This window comes from Coptis chinensis, chromosome 6 (genome assembly GCF_015680905.1).
Source record: "Coptis chinensis isolate HL-2020 chromosome 6, ASM1568090v1, whole genome shotgun sequence".
NCBI classification, from domain to species: domain Eukaryota; kingdom Viridiplantae; phylum Streptophyta; class Magnoliopsida; order Ranunculales; family Ranunculaceae; genus Coptis; species Coptis chinensis.
In genome coordinates this window covers 95277756-95298033 of record NC_141461.1, presented here as the reverse complement: position 1 = coordinate 95298033, position 20278 = coordinate 95277756, and the positions used below count along the sequence as shown (strand labels likewise).

The window sequence follows — 20278 nt, the reverse complement described above, 5'->3', positions numbered from 1 at the left end:
TAATTCCGGACCAGACTTTGTACAATTTTGAATGTATTTGTAATGAAATTTGCATTATTTTTTATGTCGGCAAAGACAGAAAATCGGATGATAAAAAATTCAAATGAAGTTACGTACGAAGCAAAGTCAACACCACCACCAATACACTATGTAAGATAAGATATTTGTGGTTTTTTTTCATTTCATCACCATTGTCATATACAAACAGCAGAGAGAGTTTTCTATAGCTTGGTCGATCTTGGACTAGTACTCACCTTAACATCACTCGATCAATTATTTTTTTATATAAGGTCAGTTTATTCCAAATTTTCTTCTTCCTTGTTAGTTGCTATTATACACTTGATTATTACTCTTGTTTTTTAATCGTCATTCATTGTTAAAGGTTAACAACATAACCATGTTTTGCAAACTTAAACTCTTGATCCATCACTTATTTGAAATCTGAGCTAACCAATTCTACTGATAAAGTCCAATGATGACTATCTCTTAAAACTGATTTGTATTTTTAGCTGCTAATTCTCCACCTTTACATGATTTTAAATGTGCAGATATCCAGTTCGTACTTGAACGTTTTCCTTTGGTTCTTGTAATTAGAGGTTCAGAGAACAACCAACTGCCCAAACAAGTGAGATTATACATATTCTCTATTTACTTAATGTTATGTATTTTACATATATCCTACTGGAGTAGCTCTATCATGTCTCATCACTTTAATTAACAACCAATGTGTTGTAATGACAGGTATGGAAGTTCCTGCAGCAGTACTTGGAGCAGATGTTCAAAGCGTACTGACTCGTGCGTTTAATCAGTCGTTGGGTGTTAAAAGTCTGAGTGAACAAACTCAGACACTGAGAAACAAAAAAGGAGAACTGATTGCCAGAGTAAACAAGGTGAAAGAAATTCTGCAAATCGCAAAGAGACATGGAAAGATGCGCACACAGGACGCACAAAATTGGTGGGATAATGCTGACACTATTATATATATGGCAGATGAGGTGGACAGAGAAGCCAACGTCGCAAAAATATGCCAAGCTGGATTTTTTTGTACGCCTAATTGTTGTTCACGACTGAAGTTGCAAAAAAAAATTTTGAAATGCGTTGAAGTGATGGATGATCTCTTAAATAAGGCTAGTAATTTCTCAGAAGAGTCTTTAACGTTTTGGGGAATGGAGATGCCGACTACACGACTGATTGGTAGTACTGCTGATAAGATCCTCAAGATGGTTTGTGAATGTATAGTAGGTGATGAGTATGAGAAAATTGGTGTCTACGGCATGGGTGGCGTGGGAAAAACCACCATTATGAAGACAATCAGTAACCAGCTCGTGCAACAATGTATTCGTTTTGAAAATGTTTTGTGGGTCACTGTATCCAAAGATGTTGATGCTCAAAAACTTCAAAATCAGATCGCAAAGAGAGTCGAATTAGATCTTTCTGCCGAACAAGATGAAGCTATACGGTCGACATTGTTGCTAAGTGCATTGCGTAGAAAGGGAAAGTTTGTGCTTATCCTAGACGACATGTGGGTGGCATTTGATTTACAGGCTCTTGGAGTTCCTAAACCCACAAAAGACAATGGGTGCAAAATAATATTGACTACCAGGTCAAGGGAAGTGTGCGAACGGATGTTGTGCCAGAAATATGTCAAAGTTGAGCAACTTTCTGAAGATGAAGCATGGGAACTGTTCTCGGTAAATGTCAATGAGAAGCTTGTTCCCAATGTGGAAGAGATTGCAAAAGAAGCTGTTGCGGAGTGTTGTGGTTTGCCCCTTGCAATCATCACAATTGGTCGATCTATGAGAAGCAAAGATGTTGGTGAGTGGCGAGTTGCATTATCAGATCTGAAGAACTCTACAAGTTTGAACATGGACATGACAGAACAGGTCATTCAGCATCTGAAGTTCAGTTACGATCGATTAAGCGAAGAGAATCACCAGAAGTGTTTCTTATATTGTGCACTGTACCCTGAAGATTATGAAATCGGCACTAGTGAGTTGATTGAGTATTGGGTTATGGAAGGATTAGTCAGGGGATCCAGCAAAGAAGATGAAATGCTTCGTGGACATGTTATACTGAATATACTAAAGCGTTGTTGCATGCTAGAAGAAGTTTCTTCAGAAGGCCGTGGTTATAGAGATGATCGGGACCTTGTTAAAATGCATGATTTGATTAGGGATATGGCTCTTTACATCACAAAATCAAAACCTAAATTCATGGTCAGAATTGGGCTTTCATCAACAGAAATACCGCACAAAGATGATTGGTCGGAAGATCTTGAGAGGGTTTCATTTATGTATAGTCGTATAAAAGACATTTCAATTATTCCCAAATGCCCTAAACTCTCGACATTGATATTTGCTCGTAAGTATTCATCTGGTGGACTGAAACACGTTGCCCCTGGTTTTTTTATGTACATGAATAGTTTGACGGTTCTCGATTTATCTGTGACTCAGATTGAGTCATTACCAGATTCACTTTCTGATTTGGTGAATCTTCGTGGTTTACTCTTAAGTTATTGTCAGAAATTAGTTAGAGTGCCTTCTCTATCCAAGCTTCAGTCACTGAGAGTGTTGAAGCTCACAAGTTCTGCCATAGAAGAACTGCCTCATGGGATGGAAATGTTGGTCAACCTCAGAAGCCTTGATCTCACTTTCAATTCTAAATTGAAAGAAATGATCCCTTCAGGATTGATATCCAAGTTTTCCTTACTTCAAGAGTTACAATTGTATGGAATACTTACCGGAATATGTGTATGCGCGAGAAAGAGGGGGAGATTTCGTGCAGGAACTCTCAAGCTTGACACACTTGGAGAATCTTACAATCGAATTTCACGAGCTGTCGGACTTTATTTCCTATGGTGAATTTACAAACTTTGAAAAGTTAAAAAAGTATTGTATTGGCATGGAAAGTGGCATCTATCCCACAAGTCAGAGAAGTCTAAGTTTGTCCAACTTGAAGGAGTTGAAGGGTATTCCTTGCAATGCCCTCCGACTTCCGAAACGCATTCAATTTCTTCAAGTACATTTCAATGAAATCGCAAGGTTATCAGAGCTGCCCTTAAATGATTCAACAGACCTAAGAGAAATGTGCATTCGTTCATGCAATTCAATGGAATTCATAGTACCAGAAGACGAAGAGGGCATCTTCCTACAAGGGATTGAGATTATGGAAATCAGTTTCTGTCAGAATCTAAGCAAGATATATGAGAAGGTCCCAGCACACGGAGCTTTTCCTTGTTTGAAGAGGTTAAAGATCGGCTTTTGTGATAACATCAAATTAGATGGATTACCAAAACTGAAGAGCACTTGGAGTCAGCTATTCATGTACAGCAACTCTTGGCAGGATGTTACAATTGAGTTTGTCAAACTGGACCGCCTATTTTCAACTAGGTTATTACAACACTTTCAATACCTGGAAAAGATCAAGATGTGGCATTGTGCGGAATCGGAGGAATTAATTGTAGAAGAAGAAGAACCATGTGAAATTGATTATACTGTCGCACTCCCAAGGTTGGAGGAATTGTACTTCAGCTATCTACCGAAACTGAAGAGCATTTGGAAGGGTGTGATGGTTTGTGACTCTCTTCAAATAGTTGAAGTACTCAATTGTCCTGAGTTGAAAAGGCTCCCTCTGTTCAACCGAGAACATCAGTCAGCCCCACCTTCTCTCAAATATATCGAAGGAAGGAGAGAGTGGTGGGATTCACTCGAGTGGGATTACCCACGTCCTGAACATCTCTTTCGAAGGTTATATTGAAATGATATTTTTCTCGAAAATCTCGCTTTTTGGCTTCAATCGGTTTTCCTTTCTGCTTAGATAATCGGCTTCTACACTGAAAACCCCTTCGATCAAGGTATGTGTTCATCCGTAGTTTCAAGCTTGTCATCAGAAACTTTATTTCTTTTTAGGATTTTCTTTGATTTGTTGCCGTATTTAAAGATTTTTAAATAATTTGTTGTTCAATTTATCCACAGATAAATTCGAATTTGTGTTGATTTTTCGTGGAGATTCAGAAATTCTAGTCTTGTTTTGGTTTCAATTGATTGGAATTTTGAATTTGGTTGTTTTGTTTTTTCAGTTGAACTGATTTCTAGAGTTTTTGATTGCGGGAATCCTCACCGATAGTATTGGAACTTCTTTTGGTGATGGTAAAACTCAGAACGACTTCTATACTCCCAATTATTTGTTCCTGTCAATCAATGGTGTCTATGTGTGTGTCCGCAATGTGATTTGTTGAACAGTCAAACTGGACGCAGAGAACGCAACAACTTAATGTATGAACAAGAAGATGTATCTGAACGAGGATTTGATTTAATTTGTATTGTTTAGGTTGAGTATATATCTATATTACCTATTGATCTATGAAACGAGTTTTAGACACATTTCTTCAAACTACACAAGTTTATGGTACTATATTTGTAAGTGTTTTGTGATACACAATGCATATCCTGTTTGATCTAAGCATTTTGTGGAGCATCCTAAGTATGTAACTAACTGCAGGAGTGTAGGACTGGTACTGCAAAGAATGTTGGCTCATTCATTTTCTTACTAGCCAATTCTATCAGTACATTGTATGCATAGACTTTCAAGAACTTTTGCTTTGACATTTATCCTTAGTCTGCTGAAATTAGCATTAAAAAATGCATATAGTTAAAAGGGAAGATGGTTCAGAGGAAACTCTTGAGACCACTGTCTGGTTATTTAGTCCTTCATTGGAAATTTGAACCGTCTCATTCTGCGTACATGTCCTGCCTTGATGTTGGCAAACCAAAGCGCCCAAATCGTCTTCCTGTGGAGGTTAGTAAGATACCTGTATTGTGTGTTACGAGAAATGTTTCCATTTACTCTATATTGACTCTCTAGAAATATTCCTCATTAGTATGGCGTGACTTATTCCCATCGCATTGCCTTCTTCAACAGCGATAATTGCAATACATCCATTTTCAATTTCCATAGAAGCTTCCCCAATCCTAATTGTTCATGTGATCTCTGTCTCACATGCTGTCTGGAACTAAGGGAAGGCCGCTAGCCTGGGGGTAATGAAGTGTATTCTTCTCAGAGACGGTATGTTGAACGAGCTCATGGTCAAGACTCAAGATACGGATGGCAAAGGTGCAACTAGGGCCTCAAGAAAAAGATCTGACTGGGAGGGAGCTCAATCAGCAGAAGGTTCATTAACAGATGTGGTTGGTCGGTTTCCTGACTGGAGCACAACTGTTGACTGTTCCATTCCCTGTCCTCTGAAAGAGTGGTGGTTGTGGTTCCAAGATTCTTGAATTGAGACGCAGCCTCAAAGCTAATTGGGCATGTAACTTGCTTAAGAGTGCTGATAAACTGACTAGCAACTCTCATTTCCCAAATGTTGATTCCCCTATTGGCTGTTCTTCATGTCATCCTTTTGTGGGGAAGGTCTTTAAAAATCTTGAAGTGAGGCGGGCAACTTCATTATTTTGTGGGGAAGGTTTGTATTCCGAAGTGATAGTAAGGACAACTACTTGTATTGCCCCAATGCTGTTGACCTGAGAAATGATGAAATTGAGCAATTTCAAATTCATTGGATGAGAGGTGAACCGATTATTGTTAGACACATGTACTTGAAAAAACATCTGGTGTTAATTGGGAACCAATGGTCATGTGGAGGGATTTCAGAGAGACAGGTTCCAAAGGAAAACTGAGGAGACACGAAGTGATAAGGCTATTGACTGCTTGGATTGGTGTGAGGTATAGATCTCATATTTTTTAACTTTTGTTACCCTGCAATCTTATACCTGTCAATGGTTGTGTCTACTTTTTTCAGTCTAATTTGGTTAAGATTATTTAAACCGTGAGACCTTGACCTAGCTTCAACGAAGTAGGTACTGCTACTAGTAACTTCAGTCACTAAGGTGCTGTATCTTATGAACACAAGTTCTGATAGGATAAATTATGAACGTGTAATCTTATAGTAAAGGATATCTTATCCTATACTTTGTATTCCTTTTGATTATGTATATAATATCTCTATTTTTATCACTTAAAACATAAAAAGAAAAATGGTAGTTAAAAAATGTGTATTGCTCTTGTTTATAGCTTCCTCTCTAGTAGTAAAATGGGTTCATGCTCTTTTTTTGGGTATTCTGTTTTTCCATATTGTTTAAACAAAATCATCAGAAATTGCCATATGTGTTACAATAGAGATACTTTAACTGTAGATAATCTCATAGAAATTTCTTATATTATGTTTCCCTAACTTCCAAAGTTACACCTACAGAACGGTGTTAGGCGCTAATTGGTCCTACCAGTATACTTCCCTCCAGTTAGTGGGATCTGTTGAAGTGTGCTTAATTTGATTTATTTCCTTTTCCTTAAGAAAAAATATCACATATACCATGATGGTTGTCCTGTACATACTTGGTATTGGTGTTCCTCCGAACTGTTATATAACGTCTTCTCAAGCATAGAGGCTTTAGGTTCTCTATTTATGTTGGCATGATTGAATATAGGTCACCGGCATATTTTCCCCTCAGACATTTCAAACTGAAGCCCAATTCAAGAATCTTCGAGTATTGTTGCTCTTGGCTCAAGCACTGACTCTAATTTAATGGGTTTGACTGGTAGAACATTTCAAAACTGCCAGTAGGATAGAAGCCGCCTGCTTGTCATAAAATTTGGTCTTCGACTTGTGCTTGTTTTATGGGCTGCTATTACTCAAAGAAAGTTAAACGATCGCCTGGTTACGAGGAGCCTACAGTTCGAATCCCCTTGTGAGTATATTTTAGTTATTTGTATGTGTATCTCATTTCAAAATTTCAATCATGAACTCTGTTGTCAAAGGCGGCACCCTGATGGCGAAGGAGGCAATTTTTAATGAAAATAGTTAGTCCCTGTCAAAGGCGTTCCCATGGCTCCCAATGTGTTGAGAAATTTAACACCTTGCGTCTCCGCCCTTGACAACTTAGATGATGAAACACTTTCCTTTCCTCCTTACGTCCTTGTACTATATGGTCATATTAAAATTAAATTACGACATTGGGTTCTCTGATTTCAAGTAACCGCTTGAATGTGACTTTGATGCATAAGCTTTATACATTTGGAAGTATCAAGTGATGAACTATATATCTGTATTGTTGTTCCATATCTAAATTTTTTGAGCCTCACGTCGCTCACCTGACATGTCTTGTTGGATTGACTTTAGCACATATTTTAGTAGACATGTTTCACTACAGCACGTAAGTTGCGCAGGTTATACTATATTGAGCTATGAACTTGTGGGATTGACATGTAGAACCTGGGCCTTTATTTTTTATATATTTATTTATTTTATTTTCATTTTTTTGCTGTGGCAGTTACCATCAGTGAAGTAGAGGCTCTGCACTGTATGAACTTTTTAAGAAACTGAGCAGCTCAATAATCGATGATGGGCTTATTCGCAAGGTCCATTCTTTTAGCTTTTTTTGAGTTTCCCAGATTAGTCCAGGATTGATTGCTCATCACTTGTCCCATTCTCGTGATCAGGAAGAATTTCAGCTGGCCTTATTCAGAAACAGCAACAAGCAGAATCTCTTTGCAGATAGGGTCTGTCTGCTTCTCTAATCTTCTTGTTAACTGCAAAATATGAGTGCTAGGAGCTATGCCTCAATTCACTTCTGTCTATATGGCTGACTTGTCTTGGATTAAATTGTGTATGATGATCTTGTGATTGTAAATATTTTGCGCATCGGTCGCTAGACCTTAATCCTGCATGGTTTACAATGATTAAGACCTCTCACTAAAAGCTTTGATAAAGTTCCAAATATATAGCGTATATTTAAACATTTTAACCAATTGAAAATCCCCTAAAAACAAGTCAAACATCACTAATGGCGAAGCCTTGTGTCCAATCGCTTGGTTGTCCGTTTTTTTTGTAAACTTGACAAGTATGAGACATAACTCCTTAAGCATATCTCTATTTTTATAAATGGTGAAAACCATACATATCTAATTATTCTAAGTCTTTCGGAGGTTTGCTAAAACTGGAAAGACTGGAATCTATGTTGTAAGGAATATATTTCCTCTGCAGAAATAATGTTGTAAGGATTATGTTGAATGGGTAGTAGATGTATAAGAAACTGTGGATGTTCGAGAGAGAACATGCATAGGGGAAATAACTCCTTTCTCACATTTTGTAATTATGAAAATTTATTCTACACAAGCGGTTCAATGAGCAAGTGTTTGACCTATATTTTCCATGTACGCCGTGAATCAGGTCTTTAACTTTTGATCCCTTTTTGTATGTCTGTCGGTGTTTTAAGTTTAAAATTACAGGTTTTTTATTTGTTTGATGTCTGTCGGTTTGCGTACGTGTTGTCTGACCGTTAATGTTGTATGTAGTTGATGTATTAGCGAAAGAAAGAAATATATATATATGTGTTTGATTTTGATTCTGCCTAGTCTAGTTAGACTATCATAGTATAACTTGAGGATGATTGCTTTACTCTCCGCTGATATCTTTTTCTACTGTCAAGTGGAATCTATTTGTCACGGGATAGGAGACAAGTTTAACATACAGAGATTGGTATGTAAATCTTATGATGTTTGATGCTTCATATTAGAGCTTGCATTATTATGAAGGCTCTACTTGGTATAAGTTAAAGTTTATATTGCAGAATATTTACATAGAACAGTTGATGTTAGGTTTGGCTGTGTGTTGGTTGGAAGATGGTGCACATATCGTGAGTTCATGACATTTCAAGGCAGGCTTCCAACTGACTCTGCAGCCGTTCTCTTGCTGCCAAGTTTTTGGACAAGTGGACCACCCTGTAACTGGGCGAATAGGTGCAGATGTTTTATTTGTTGCATATCCAAACTGTATTGTTTTACTCATTCCTTTTCACCCTCTTGTATTTTGGTGCTCTAGCCTCTAGTGTTTCGAATTTTCAAGAAAAATGAGTAATCAAGATGAGATTTGGATGGAAAATATTAGATGGAGATAGAAGGCAGAATATTGATGAGGCGAAGCTAGTACAAGTTTTGTTCAGTATTATTTTTATCTTGTTCCATGCTCTCATAGGTTTCAGTTTTTCAGGACAAAGAGAAATCAAGTCAAGGGACAATTAGTGGGAACTCTACCATCTGAAATCTGGATGAAAATATTAGAAATGGGAATGTGCGACTCACGTACGGCCATCAACAAATACAGTTGTATAGCTGTAGCTTTGTTATGTAAGTACTACGTGATTGACTGATTGTTGCCAAAGCAATGGGCAATACAACAAAATGGAGGCAAACTTACACTAGTTTTTCCAGCTTCCAAACCAGTTGATATTAGCTTATGACTGAAGATTCGTGTACATGTTGATCAACCAGTTTTGATGTTCTATGCACTTCTACAGTCTCTAACCGTTGAAGATTTTTCATTTTGAGATTTTTGAATAACCTCTTTCTAATGACCTCTTTCAAGTTTCAATGTAACAAATTAAGGTGAACTGTCCATAAAATTTCGAGGAGAACTAGTGAGAACTAAAAATCGTCTATCTCCGTTGCTGATATTATTCAACATTTTTAGGAATATTTATCAAAATTTTGAGAAAGTGGGTTCATAGTCTTCATACAAGTTCAACTCTACAGCGGTAACAATCCTTTTAAACCACACCTAGCTCGCCCATAAGCAATTAAGTACTTGGGCAGCCAAAGAGTAGCCGGGAGATCGACTATAACTAAAACTCCCAGAACTAAAACTCCCAGAATTCTGGGAGAGAAATTCTATTCAAAATACTTGAGCAGAATTTTAGTCCCGTGTCTCCTGGATTCACCTTTGCTGTGAAATCAGCAGTGATTGGTTTTGAACAAGAGGGACATAAATAACCTGCAGTAAAAAAACAAATGTTAATGGAGAAAAAAAAATAAGTCACGTCCAGACAACAAAGCTCAGTAAATTGACATAAATATTTTTAAAATATGATCGGCTAACCACTGGATCTTCTGCTGGGTCATGACAAATGCCACACTCCTGGTCACTAATATAAGTATTATTTTGATTCCTCGATCCTGCACTATTGGAGTAGATCACAAGGTATGGATGATAAACGGCCTGTATAATTGAAAAGACAAATTAGTCCTTGGAACAAAAGATCCCTAACCACCATGTTTCAGTAATATGGAAGTGCAAACAGCAGATAAATATATTTGACCCAATATTATTGATAGGTCATCTACCTGTCGTAACCGGGTCAGGAGATCAAAGATGTGAGCATAATTCATCAAGGTGCCAGCTTCAATATATCCGCAAACAGCAACCATTTTTGAATTTTCGGAAGAAAGAAAAACATTTTATTATAATGACTTGTTTTTTGTTTTTACAATCATTGAGTATATATCTAAGACCATTAATACTGAGTAGTTGAGAATCTTCCCAAAGGAGTGACCACGTCAGCCCCTTTTTTTCCTCGATCGACACATCGTGATTTTTCTTAAAAAAAAAGTAAATCTACTTTCTTTTTGAAGATTTCAATTGTTAAGTAATTTCAAAATACATAAAACCCAAAATAGATAAGTAGATAAAAACTTCTTTCTTAAATTTTATCTCCATTCTTAAATTTTATCTCCAATCTTACTCCATTCTTAAATCTTATCTCCATTCTTAAACAAAAGAAAACCTGAAAAGTAAGAGCCCCGGTAAGTTACTTTTTGTTTAATCTACTTCACTTTTGTCTTTTTGGATATCTGGAGGTAATAGTCGAAACAGATTTGCGTGAAAGTTTAAGATATTGATTTCAACACTATCATTTTTGCTTTAGACAAATTAAAAGATGTGATGCAGGGGAAGAAGTCATAAGGTTCTTTGAGACTAACCACAAGGTAACATTGTACTGCTTATTCAGGTGTAGTTTATTGTAAAAAAAAAACGAGACACGAACCCCTGTGCACACATAGACAAACTCTCTTCATGACAAACCCCTGCACACACGTAGTTAAAAGAATGAATGTTGCTTTTGGATGGATGTCATGACCAATGCATATAAGTTACCCCTCAATGTAAATTAGAGGTGGGTTACCTGTCTCTAATTTGACAGTATAACAAACTGGTACTCTTTTTGGTTTGATTTTCATGTTGGACTCACATACTTTTTATATGAACGGAGAATATCTTTACTCCAAAACCAATGAAATGTGCTGGCCAACTTCACCTTTTTATGCATTTGTCAGGTTGTTATGGGCTTACTAACCAAGTTTCTGTATGTAGGGAAAGTATAAAGTATATAACCTTTGCTCAGAGAGGCTGTATGACGCATCACTATTTCAGGGGATCAAGTTTTCTCGGTCTAGAGGCCGAGTTTCTCTCCCAAGACACATATAACTCATGACCCATTGAGTTTCTACTTCAGCTTTTAGAACAGAGAATTGTGACTATTTATGCTAACACTCTCCATAACAATTCTGCCTACATATGACTATAATGGTGGTTGATTTATGCATGCAATGGATTCTGCATGATTAAATTTCTCTTCGATATCATCCTACAGGATGATTCAGCTGATTACTATTACGTGTATTTCGTGCAAACTTTAGTTTTGAGCATCTTATGCCTTCTGGTTTGGAAAATTCAAGAAAAAAAGAAGTTCTACTTCAGAAAGATTGATCTTATACTTTTTTTGTGGCAGTGGTTAGAGAGAAAGATGTGTGTTGGGAATACTGTGAGAAGTTAGATGGAAACAAGGTGAAATGTAAGTTCTGTCTTAAAGTTTTGAATGGGGGCATTAGTAGATTGAAGCATCACCTGTCCCGGTTGCCCAGTAAAGGTGTTCTTCCATGTAGTAAAGTAAGGGATGATGTCACTGATAGGGTGAGAACTATTATTGCGTCAAAAGAGGATGGTAAGGAAGCTGCTACTGCTAAAAAACAACGTCTTGCTGAAATGAAGCCACTTCTAAATATGCCCACAAATAAAGCTCTCATATGTATGGAGCCATCTCCTTTGGCAAAAGCCTTTCCTTCTGGCATGCAGGTGGGAACCTCATCTTCGTATGAGGGTGAAGATGCAGAGAAGAGTATTGCTCTGTTCTTTTTCAAGAATAAGTTAGACTTTTGCATCGCACGTTCTTCTTCTTATCAGCTGATGATAGATACAGTAGCAAAGTGTGGTAGCGGATTTAGAGTTCCATCGTCAGAAGCCCTTAAGACCACATGGCTCGAAAGGATCAAATCTGAAGTCAGTGAACACTCCAAAGAAATTGAGAAAGATTGGGAAATTACTGGCTGCACAATTATAGCGGATACATGGACGGATAACAAATCAAGAGCATTAATAAATTTCTTAGTGTCTTCACCCTCTGGGACGTTTTTCCACAAGTCTGTAGATGCATCAACATATTTCAAGAACACGAAGTGTCTTGCTGATTTGTTTGATTCAGTTATTCAAGATTTTGGGGCAGAAAATGTTGTTCAAGTAATCATGGATAGTGCACTGAACTATATCGGTGTTGGAAGTTATATCATGCAGAACTACAGCACTATTTTCTGTACCCCCTGTGCTTCTCATTGTCTAAATTCCATATTAGAAGATTTTTGTAAGATTGATTGGGTGAATCGATGTATCTTGCAGGCACAATCTATTTCAAAGTTTATATACAATGATACATGGGTACTTGATCTAATGAGGAAATTCACTGGAGTGGAAAGTCCTGGGCGTGTTTTACACTAAAAGGTTCATCTGTGCCTGTTTAACTATAATACCTCATTTCTAACACACTTTTCTAAATAAGAAGGGTTTCTCTGTTTTTCAAGTTTGATTATAACAATAATAATATAAAAAAATGGAATTATCGATTGACTATCGTGAACTAGCTACATCTGATTAGTGTGAAAATGGTTGAAGAAACATTGAAGCTAGCATATGGAGAGAATTCTGATTTTATCAAAGACAAACGAATTGCAGCCGTGCAAGCTCTTTCTGGGACTGGTGCTTGCCGACTTTTTGCAGATTTTAAGAAGCGCTTCCTGCCTGAGTCACAATTTATATACCTGTGCCAACTGGTCAAAGTGAGTGCCTGAAAAACTTGATGTTCTTTTGACGTACTTGGCTTATACAGTTACACTGCATATACATTGTTAAAGGTTTGTAAATATCAAAAGATGTTTATGATAGCAATTTAGCTGTAAGTAAACATTTTTCAAGAATAATCATGTGCAAACCTAGGGAGAGGCGCACTCCTTGCCAAATGTGATTGAAGACCTTAATATTGCACCTGATATTCTTTGGCCTATCTGTGACCCATTCAAGATTCTAACTGATGCATTGTCTTAGTCATCATAACATTTGGAGAGATGCTAATGTGCCTCAGAGGGTCTTCCATTACAAATCCTGAGACAAAAGGGCTAGATTTTGCTGCATTGATGGATGATGTTAAGGTACATAAAACATATATAATAACCACCTACTTTACATTCTATTGAGAATTCTCCTATTTGATAATTTCTCCTTTGATTTGTTCTCCTATATTTTCTGTAAAAAGAATTCTCCGAATGGCTCTTTCTTTTTGCTTCATGCATGTGCTCACAATCCAACTGGAGTGGATCCTACAGAGGAGCAATGGAGAGAGATTTCATATCAGTTTAAGGCTATTTGTCTTTTCACTTATGCTCATGGAAGTGGAAGCTATTGATATTTCCAAATTCAGTTTGGTACAAATTTGGTCATATTTCCAACAGGTTGTTTTTGCACGCATTATATCCGGTTTGTGAATTTTCTATTGGTGTTACCAATTGTTAATTTTTTTTATATGACAGGTCATTGTAGGTCAAGGAGGGAAAGGGTAACCAATCACATCTCACATATTTAATTTTTATTATTCTGAAATTTGGATTTAAAATTATGATCATCTCACATTGTGTGACACCTTTCATTTCCTACATTACAGAATGATTGGTTTTTTTTTGAAGTTGAACTTAAGGTCAGAGATTATGAACTAGATCAGTATGGAGTTGTAAACAATGCTGTTTATGCAAGTTATTGCCAACATGGTAAGTTTCTACTTGACAGATATTTTAATGCTTTGGACTAATTTTAACATTCCTGATGCTGGACTGATCATTAGTTCAGAGACTACAGACAACAGATGTAATTTAACAGTCACTGAGCTCATTTGGCCTTCTCATCGTAATGATAGTTTGTTCAAGATGTTGATCATGTCGTCATGAGCTGTTTGAAAGGATGGGCATCAGCGCAGATGCAATTGCCCGTAATGGCGAAGCTTTGGCATTATCAGAAATGTCACTGAAGTTTCTTGGACCCTTAAGAGTAATGCTTTAAACATCATACCATCTTTGTTAGCATCGTAATTACTGATGCTAACTGTCTCTCTGACATTGTTTTGTGCTCTACCAGAGTGGTGATAGATTTGTAGTGAAGGTGAGGATCTCGGGATCCTCAGCTGCTAGGATATTCTTTGAACATGCAGTTTTCAAGCTACCAAATCAAGAGGTGCTTCAATATATGAACTTTTCCTTACATGTCTGAATGACTTGAAGACACACAGGATCACTCTGTTTCTTTGTTTCTTTCAGCCCATTCTGGAAGCTAAGGCAATAGCAATCTGCCTTGACAAAAACTACCGGCCTGTTCGCATTCCTCCAGAGTTACGATCAAAGGTTGTTCAGTATCTTCGTAATGAAGGGCTGATGTGATTCTATATCTGTGGGAGCTATATCTACTGTTACTTACCCTAAGTAAAGACTGTGCTGTTGAAGTTTTGTGAAATGCCACTGGCTGACGGAGACATCAGTGGCGTGAAAGGATTAGGTGACATGACAGAAGCCGAGGACGGGGAAGCTGGCAGTAGACTCAAGGCAGCAGCCATTTCCATAGCGAAGATGCAGCTGAATGGGGAGAAGGAACAGTGAGCCTGTGGACACATAGAGAGGACGAATCTCTTCGGTTGTGTGCAAAGCAACACACTCTTCGCATGCAGCCCGCACCATCCTTGCAGAGGCGTGTCCTATCGTGCGGGGTGAAGCCAACTCTCAAAAACTCCATGAGCATATTCACATAAATCACCCCTCCCTGGCGCTAATACTTTCTTTGGAATGGCTCCAAAGACACGGGCATTCTTGAAACAAAAAAATTTAGTGCAGCAACCAGAATAACAATGAATAAGATTGCTATGTTTCTGTTTCTGACAAAAAGATTTTTAGGAATATGATTCATTTTGCTCAGGGCTATTATTCTTCAGGCCTTCTTCTTTTCTTTTCTCTGTGTGTGTGTGTTTCTTTATTTTTTTCCCTACAACCCTATCTACATCCATATGCTCCCCTCTCATTGCTTTTTATCTTCATTGAGCTTTGAACTTGATATGTGTATCAATCAACCAAACTTGCCCATATTTGTTTTCTGCTGCAATATGGAGTTTGGACCAGTTGCTGACTCAGATTTTTTCTTAAGTTCAGACTTACCAGCCTGGATAATTGGTTCTAATAGAAAAAAATATGAGGAGGACGACTGCAAAAAACAATGGGAGCATTTTCAAAGACCTTTTGTACAGACATGGTGGAAGTCTACCAAAACTCTCATAAGGAGACAAATCAAAATCACCAACCGTCTTCATGCCTTAACTAAGCTGAGGTTATTCCAGGTCAAAAACAATACTCTCTGATTATTCCGAAAGCATATATATGGGATTAAGATGTTACTTTAAGCCTAAAATTTTGTGTGAAGTGAGTTGGAAACATGTGATCAACTCTCCTCCACTTACGTGAACCATGCTAACCGATCTGTTAATTTTCCAGGCAATGTTCCTAGGTGTATTTGCAAGTACCCTATTCTACAAACTCGGTGGCAAATATACGCAACAAGAGATGAACTCAGTCAGGGCCTTGGGCTTTGTATCCACCATGAGCATAATGCTCATAAATATGGTCCAACTCCCTCTCTATATGCTACAGAGATCAATATTCTATAAGCATAGAGAACAAGGATTTTTCAGAGCTTCTTCATATACAGTTGCTCATTGCAAACTGAACCTCCCACAGACCTTCATAGAAGTAATTATCTCATATACTTTTGTTCCGTAAAGGTAACAAAACGCACTGCCCCATTGAAGTCTAGACTAACAGAATGTCTTTCAGGCATTGGCATACACTCTCTGCGTCTACTTTCTTGCTGGTCTATCTATGGTGGGGAATGGAGCACTATTCTTTCACTACCTGACATTACTTTTCTTTGTTGCATATTTCGGTTCATCTATCCTCTTCTTCCTCAGTGCTATCTCTCCTATTCCTGAAACAGCGAATGCTTTCGCAGGTAGTTCTTTCTGTTTATCATGACTAAAACTGAATCCAATGAATAATATAAGCTACTTGCACTTCAACCCAACTCTAAAATTCCTTGCATGCGGATGTTCACATACTTTAAGAAACGTCTAACATAAAAGTAATATACGTACATAATGGGAGAAAACATTACTGTAGTAACAATCACACTTCAACAAATTTGCTTTTCTAGATTGAATAAATTATTGTTATAGATGTAGGCTGTGTTTTGATTCAAAAAATTAAGATTCCGAAGAAGATAGGAAGAAAAGTGAATTTATGGATAGATATCATCAATCAGTGTCATAATTTTTCTAAGTGTTAGTAACTTATAGAGCAAATATGCAACTTATAGCAGTTTCTTTGGGGTGCCATTTGTGAAATATTCTGACGGATGGGAGCATTGCTTACACGAAGCAAGAATAACGGACCAGTGTTCTCACTTAATTGTTGTTTGCAGGCCTCATTGTCTCCATCTTACTACTCTTCAGTGGCTTTGTGATTTATCCATCAAATATACCTCCTTACTGGAAATGGCTCATGTATGTAACCCCAATTCACTGGGCTAATGTCTCCTTTTGCAACCTTCAGCTCAGCAAGGGCTATAGTAACCCCTGCACCAATTACCTAGGCCAACTGCCTTTCTGTGACCAATATCCAACAATGACTGTAGGTGAAGCCTACCTGGTCTTCAATCAGCTTTCTATAGACTCCAAACTAACCTGGCTTCCTCATGTTGTTATTTTGGGGTGGACAATAATTGCTAATTTGTTGGCATTGTTGGGGACTAAAGAAGATAGAGTTCACAGGGACGAGCCCGTCCTTGCCCCAGGAAAAGAAAACCACAGTATTAAGCGACTACAAGAAGCTCAATGGAAGTATCAAATTGCCCTGATGATACCACCATTGATATCAGGCAAGTTTTATCTCTGATTTTTTATTATATTTAATTTTATCCTTTGAAGATTGAAAGACACTTATTTAGTATTTAACATGTTGAATGTAGATCCAAGCAGCACCGTTCACATTCCCCTTTTTTTGTTTATTTCAGTGGAGGGTGGCTGATATCTGAAACTCCTGTTGGTTTGCATGATCCTCGGTTTGTGGCAATGGCAGCAGCAGAACGTCGTTTACTGGAGGCCCAATATGATGAGTACGCTGGTACTAATGCCAGTGGATCTGCTTTTTGCCACTTTGCCGCTCTTACTGTAAGCCCTGTGATTAATTGCACAACCATTAAAAAGGACTTTTTTTTTTTTTTTTTTTTTGGTGTGGGGGGTAAAAATGATGTGCTCGAATAAGCGATTAGAAGATAAATGCATCCTAGCATTTACCACCTAATAGGGCAAACCATTTTAGATGTTTCATCTTATATGGTGATTGATGTTTTATGAAATCATTTAAGCTTAAGTTATTTCTATCACTAACAATATTTATTTGGTTAAGTGAGAACTTATTGATGTAATCACAGAGATGCAATTTGGTTAGTAGGTACCTGTTGATGCAATTTGGACATTTTTGTTTTGACACCTAATTTTTATTGTAATCTTACCGGGATTTGGTTATATGTAAGGACTTAGGTTGCTATTCCTCATCATTTGAAGTCTCCTCTATCAAGGACAAAGGAGATACTTTTTTGCTACTAAAATGTACAGAGTCGATCACATTTTTATTAAAATGATAGTCATATATTTTACAGTTTTACCATCTGTGATTAATTGCTTGATTAAAATGGAAACCATAGAGGGAGAGGATGTAAAATGCTGGACCACGATAAAAAGACAATAGTGCTTATCGTTGAGGAAGAGGCAATTCATGGTCATTTCAAACAACCTAAGAGTAGTTATGTATAATTTTGGTTCATTTTAGCAATTATTCATGTTCATCATACATATTTAAAGAACCTCCAATTTTCAAGAAAATGTTAACTTACCTAATTGTGTTTGCTTTTTGGGTGATGTTCCATGGTGGTACCTTGCTTACAATAGGATGATTGGACCTTCTCGAAATAAAGAATTTAGCATGGTTGATGCAGTTCTAAGGTTGCTATAAAGTTAGCAGCCAAACAAACTTTGGAATTCCCTATTACTGAGGCAAGTACTTCCTGTAGCCCATTCCTTATGCATCTCCTTGCTCTTTTCATTTGTGACTTATTATGTTAATCTCTTAGACCTCTCCTTTGCCATCTTAATTTGAGTCATATAATATCAGCGGGCTATGTATCTTATCATTTTAAGTAATCTTTTTAGATCTAAAATGTAGAGATTTAGTTGAAATTATATTGTGCTTAATAGTAGAGAACTATATACCTGTTTGGTTGAGGACTTGATCGAGGGTTTAAATTTAAATTGATTGAAATCTGATATAAATGGTTGGAGGGTTTAAATTTATCTTCAAAATTGCAGATTTCTTGGTTATTTAGAAAGGTCGGTACAAATGACGATAAAGGATTTTAGTGCTACTTGGCCAATGTTCAATATAAACTAAAGGATAGTGAAAAAACTATTCGAGAAGGATTTGTAAAAATTGGCGGAATTGGTAAGCCAAATATGTTCCTTCCAATTCTTAAAAAAGTATGACTTGAAGAGAAATGTCATAAATTACCAAATACATGTGGTCAAAACGATTGGATTTGGTCTCTAGGGGCCAAAATGCTAAGATGTCTCTACCTATAACCAAATCAATTTGTTGATTGGTAATAATAGATAAGTAACAATCAACAAAAGGGTCTTAAGAAATCTATATTGATAACTAAGACATCCCAGCTAGGCTCATACCTCTTAGCCCACTATGTGTCATGTTCCTTAGCAAGGCAGTAAGGTAAACAATAAAGTCCCAGTTATGATTGTTTCAACATATTGGAGCTCCACTTAAAGACACTGCCTTGGGATTTCAATCCTCGAAATAGAGCACTTGCAGAAGCCTAATCAAGGAGAAAGGTCTTGACATCTTGGCTGCTATTTCTGAGCATGTACTGTTTCTTTGAACTTTCTTTTCTTTCAGAGTTTATTTTATATTTTTTGCCTTTTGTCTCATGATAAATGTGTAAGTGGACCTTCATATATTGGGCAGAGACAACGAAAGAGTTCATTGCAAAGTTGGATCTTAAAACCGGCCAGAAAGTTCTTGGTGGTGGTTGCGGCATTGGTGGAGGAGACCACAACTTTGGTGTTATGGTTTCTTTCAATCTTGAACGTGCCATTGGATGCAAATGCTTTGTTGAATTTAATGTTACTAAATATATGCAAATGCTTCGTTGAAGTTGATGTTCTTTGTATGAAAAAGACATACCCACATACAAATGTGTTAATATTTGTACCAAAGTTTTTTCTTAATCTTTTTGTAGAAGCAGCCCATACAAAACACTTTATACTTTATATGTTACATTTTTACTTTTTCTTGGAGGAGGTTACTTATAAGAATGTTCACATAGAAGTAAACAAAGCAGCAGATCATCTAGGAAGGTTGGGTGTTCACAACGATGGTGGATTCGTAGTATATGGCCCATATCTTGGTTGTAGTTTACTGCCTACAGAGTAAACTGATGAAAGACTGTAATTAAGAGGAAGAATATATGACATTTCATAGAGTATCATTTATGGGCCTACCCACGGTTGCAATAAGTTGCATTCAGTTGTGTCAGATTGTATTAATTGGAATTTTTTCATCTATACAAGTATTGTCCGTGTATAATATTTTGATTGCAATCTCTTAAAAAAAATATAAAAATATAAACCCTTCAAACAAAGTATGTAGTGGATTATTAGCTATCAATATACATATATTATTTATTCAAGTGAACTTTAAGCTTTTGAGTCATTAGCTATCTATGTAGCAAGTCCGGCCATAGGCCGGGCCAAATGGCTAGTTGAGAAAATTAAAATACGGAAAATAAAACATATTCAGTTGTAACTAATTGTGCTGATGTGTACTGTGCTGAGCTGGATCTTCAGAACCTTCTATTGACTTATTGACCGAGAATCACTTCTCCCTTATACCCCCTTCAAGCTGAAGGGAG

General features: G+C 37.1%; 4 protein-coding genes across 6 annotated transcripts; all 4 read left to right on the top strand.

Moving 5' to 3' along the window:
- The first annotated feature begins 154 nt into the window (after positions 1-154).
- Positions 155-9409, top strand: LOC147495687 (disease resistance protein SUMM2-like). 2 transcript variants are annotated; one of them, XM_086564286.1, is made up of 10 exons: positions 155-290; positions 549-625; positions 742-3853; positions 4079-4148; positions 4651-4797; positions 4921-5721; positions 6483-6743; positions 7326-7413; positions 7495-7554; positions 8271-9409. In XM_086564286.1, exon 3 carries the CDS (start codon positions 744-746, stop codon positions 2859-2861), a length of 2118 nt encoding a protein of 705 aa, XP_086420412.1. In that variant the 5' UTR covers positions 155-290; positions 549-625; positions 742-743; the 3' UTR covers positions 2862-3853; positions 4079-4148; positions 4651-4797; positions 4921-5721; positions 6483-6743; positions 7326-7413; positions 7495-7554; positions 8271-9409. The 2 variants fall into 2 exon arrangements, with proteins under 2 accessions (XP_086420412.1, XP_086420413.1); XM_086564287.1 differs by lacking the exons at positions 4651-4797; positions 4921-5721; positions 6483-6743.
- Positions 9410-11605: 2196 nt separating this feature from the next.
- LOC147495686 (uncharacterized) lies at positions 11606-12672 on the top strand (the record flags this gene model as incomplete). Its single annotated transcript, XM_086564327.1, has 1 exon — positions 11606-12672. A coding segment is annotated over one exon (1053 nt), but the record flags the coding sequence as incomplete, so codon positions are not given.
- Positions 12673-12822: 150 nt separating this feature from the next.
- On the top strand, positions 12823-14849 carry LOC147495685 (uncharacterized). The gene is made up of 10 exons (XM_086568454.1): positions 12823-12996; positions 13047-13071; positions 13262-13365; positions 13540-13633; positions 13744-13769; positions 13875-13977; positions 14057-14145; positions 14177-14254; positions 14342-14437; positions 14521-14849. Exons 1-10 carry the CDS (start codon positions 12823-12825, stop codon positions 14638-14640), a joined length of 909 nt encoding a protein of 302 aa, XP_086424580.1. The 3' UTR covers positions 14641-14849.
- Positions 14850-16024: 1175 nt separating this feature from the next.
- On the top strand, positions 16025-19373 carry LOC147495684 (ABC transporter G family member 29-like). Of its 2 annotated transcripts, XM_086564306.1 has the most exons (4): positions 16029-16252; positions 16721-17176; positions 17312-17468; positions 18249-19373. In XM_086564306.1, exons 2-4 carry the CDS (start codon positions 17133-17135, stop codon positions 18270-18272), a joined length of 225 nt encoding a protein of 74 aa, XP_086420432.1. In that variant the 5' UTR covers positions 16029-16252; positions 16721-17132; the 3' UTR covers positions 18273-19373. The 2 variants fall into 2 exon arrangements, with proteins under 2 accessions (XP_086420431.1, XP_086420432.1); XM_086564305.1 differs by lacking the exon at positions 18249-19373 and having other exon boundaries at positions 16025-16252; positions 17312-17756.
- Positions 19374-20278: the final 905 nt, after the last annotated feature.

Excerpts from the sequence above, each read along its gene's own strand:
- LOC147495687 (XM_086564287.1), top strand. The coding sequence starts at position 744 with ATGGAAGTTCCTGCAGCAGTACTTGGAGCAGATGTTCAAAGCGTACTG.
- LOC147495685 (XM_086568454.1), top strand. The coding sequence starts at position 12,823 with ATGGTTGAAGAAACATTGAAGCTAGCATATGGAGAGAATTCTGATTTT. Across the intron at positions 13,978-14,056 it reads TGCAAGTTATTGCCAACATG|AGACTACAGACAACAGATGT; the intron begins GTAAGTTTCTAC and ends TCATTAGTTCAG. Across the intron at positions 14,255-14,341 it reads AGTTTCTTGGACCCTTAAGA|AGTGGTGATAGATTTGTAGT; the intron begins GTAATGCTTTAA and ends GTGCTCTACCAG.
- LOC147495684 (XM_086564305.1), top strand. The coding sequence starts at position 16,123 with ATGGTGGGGAATGGAGCACTATTCTTTCACTACCTGACATTACTTTTC. Across the intron at positions 16,253-16,720 it reads AACAGCGAATGCTTTCGCAG|GCCTCATTGTCTCCATCTTA; the intron begins GTAGTTCTTTCT and ends TGTTGTTTGCAG.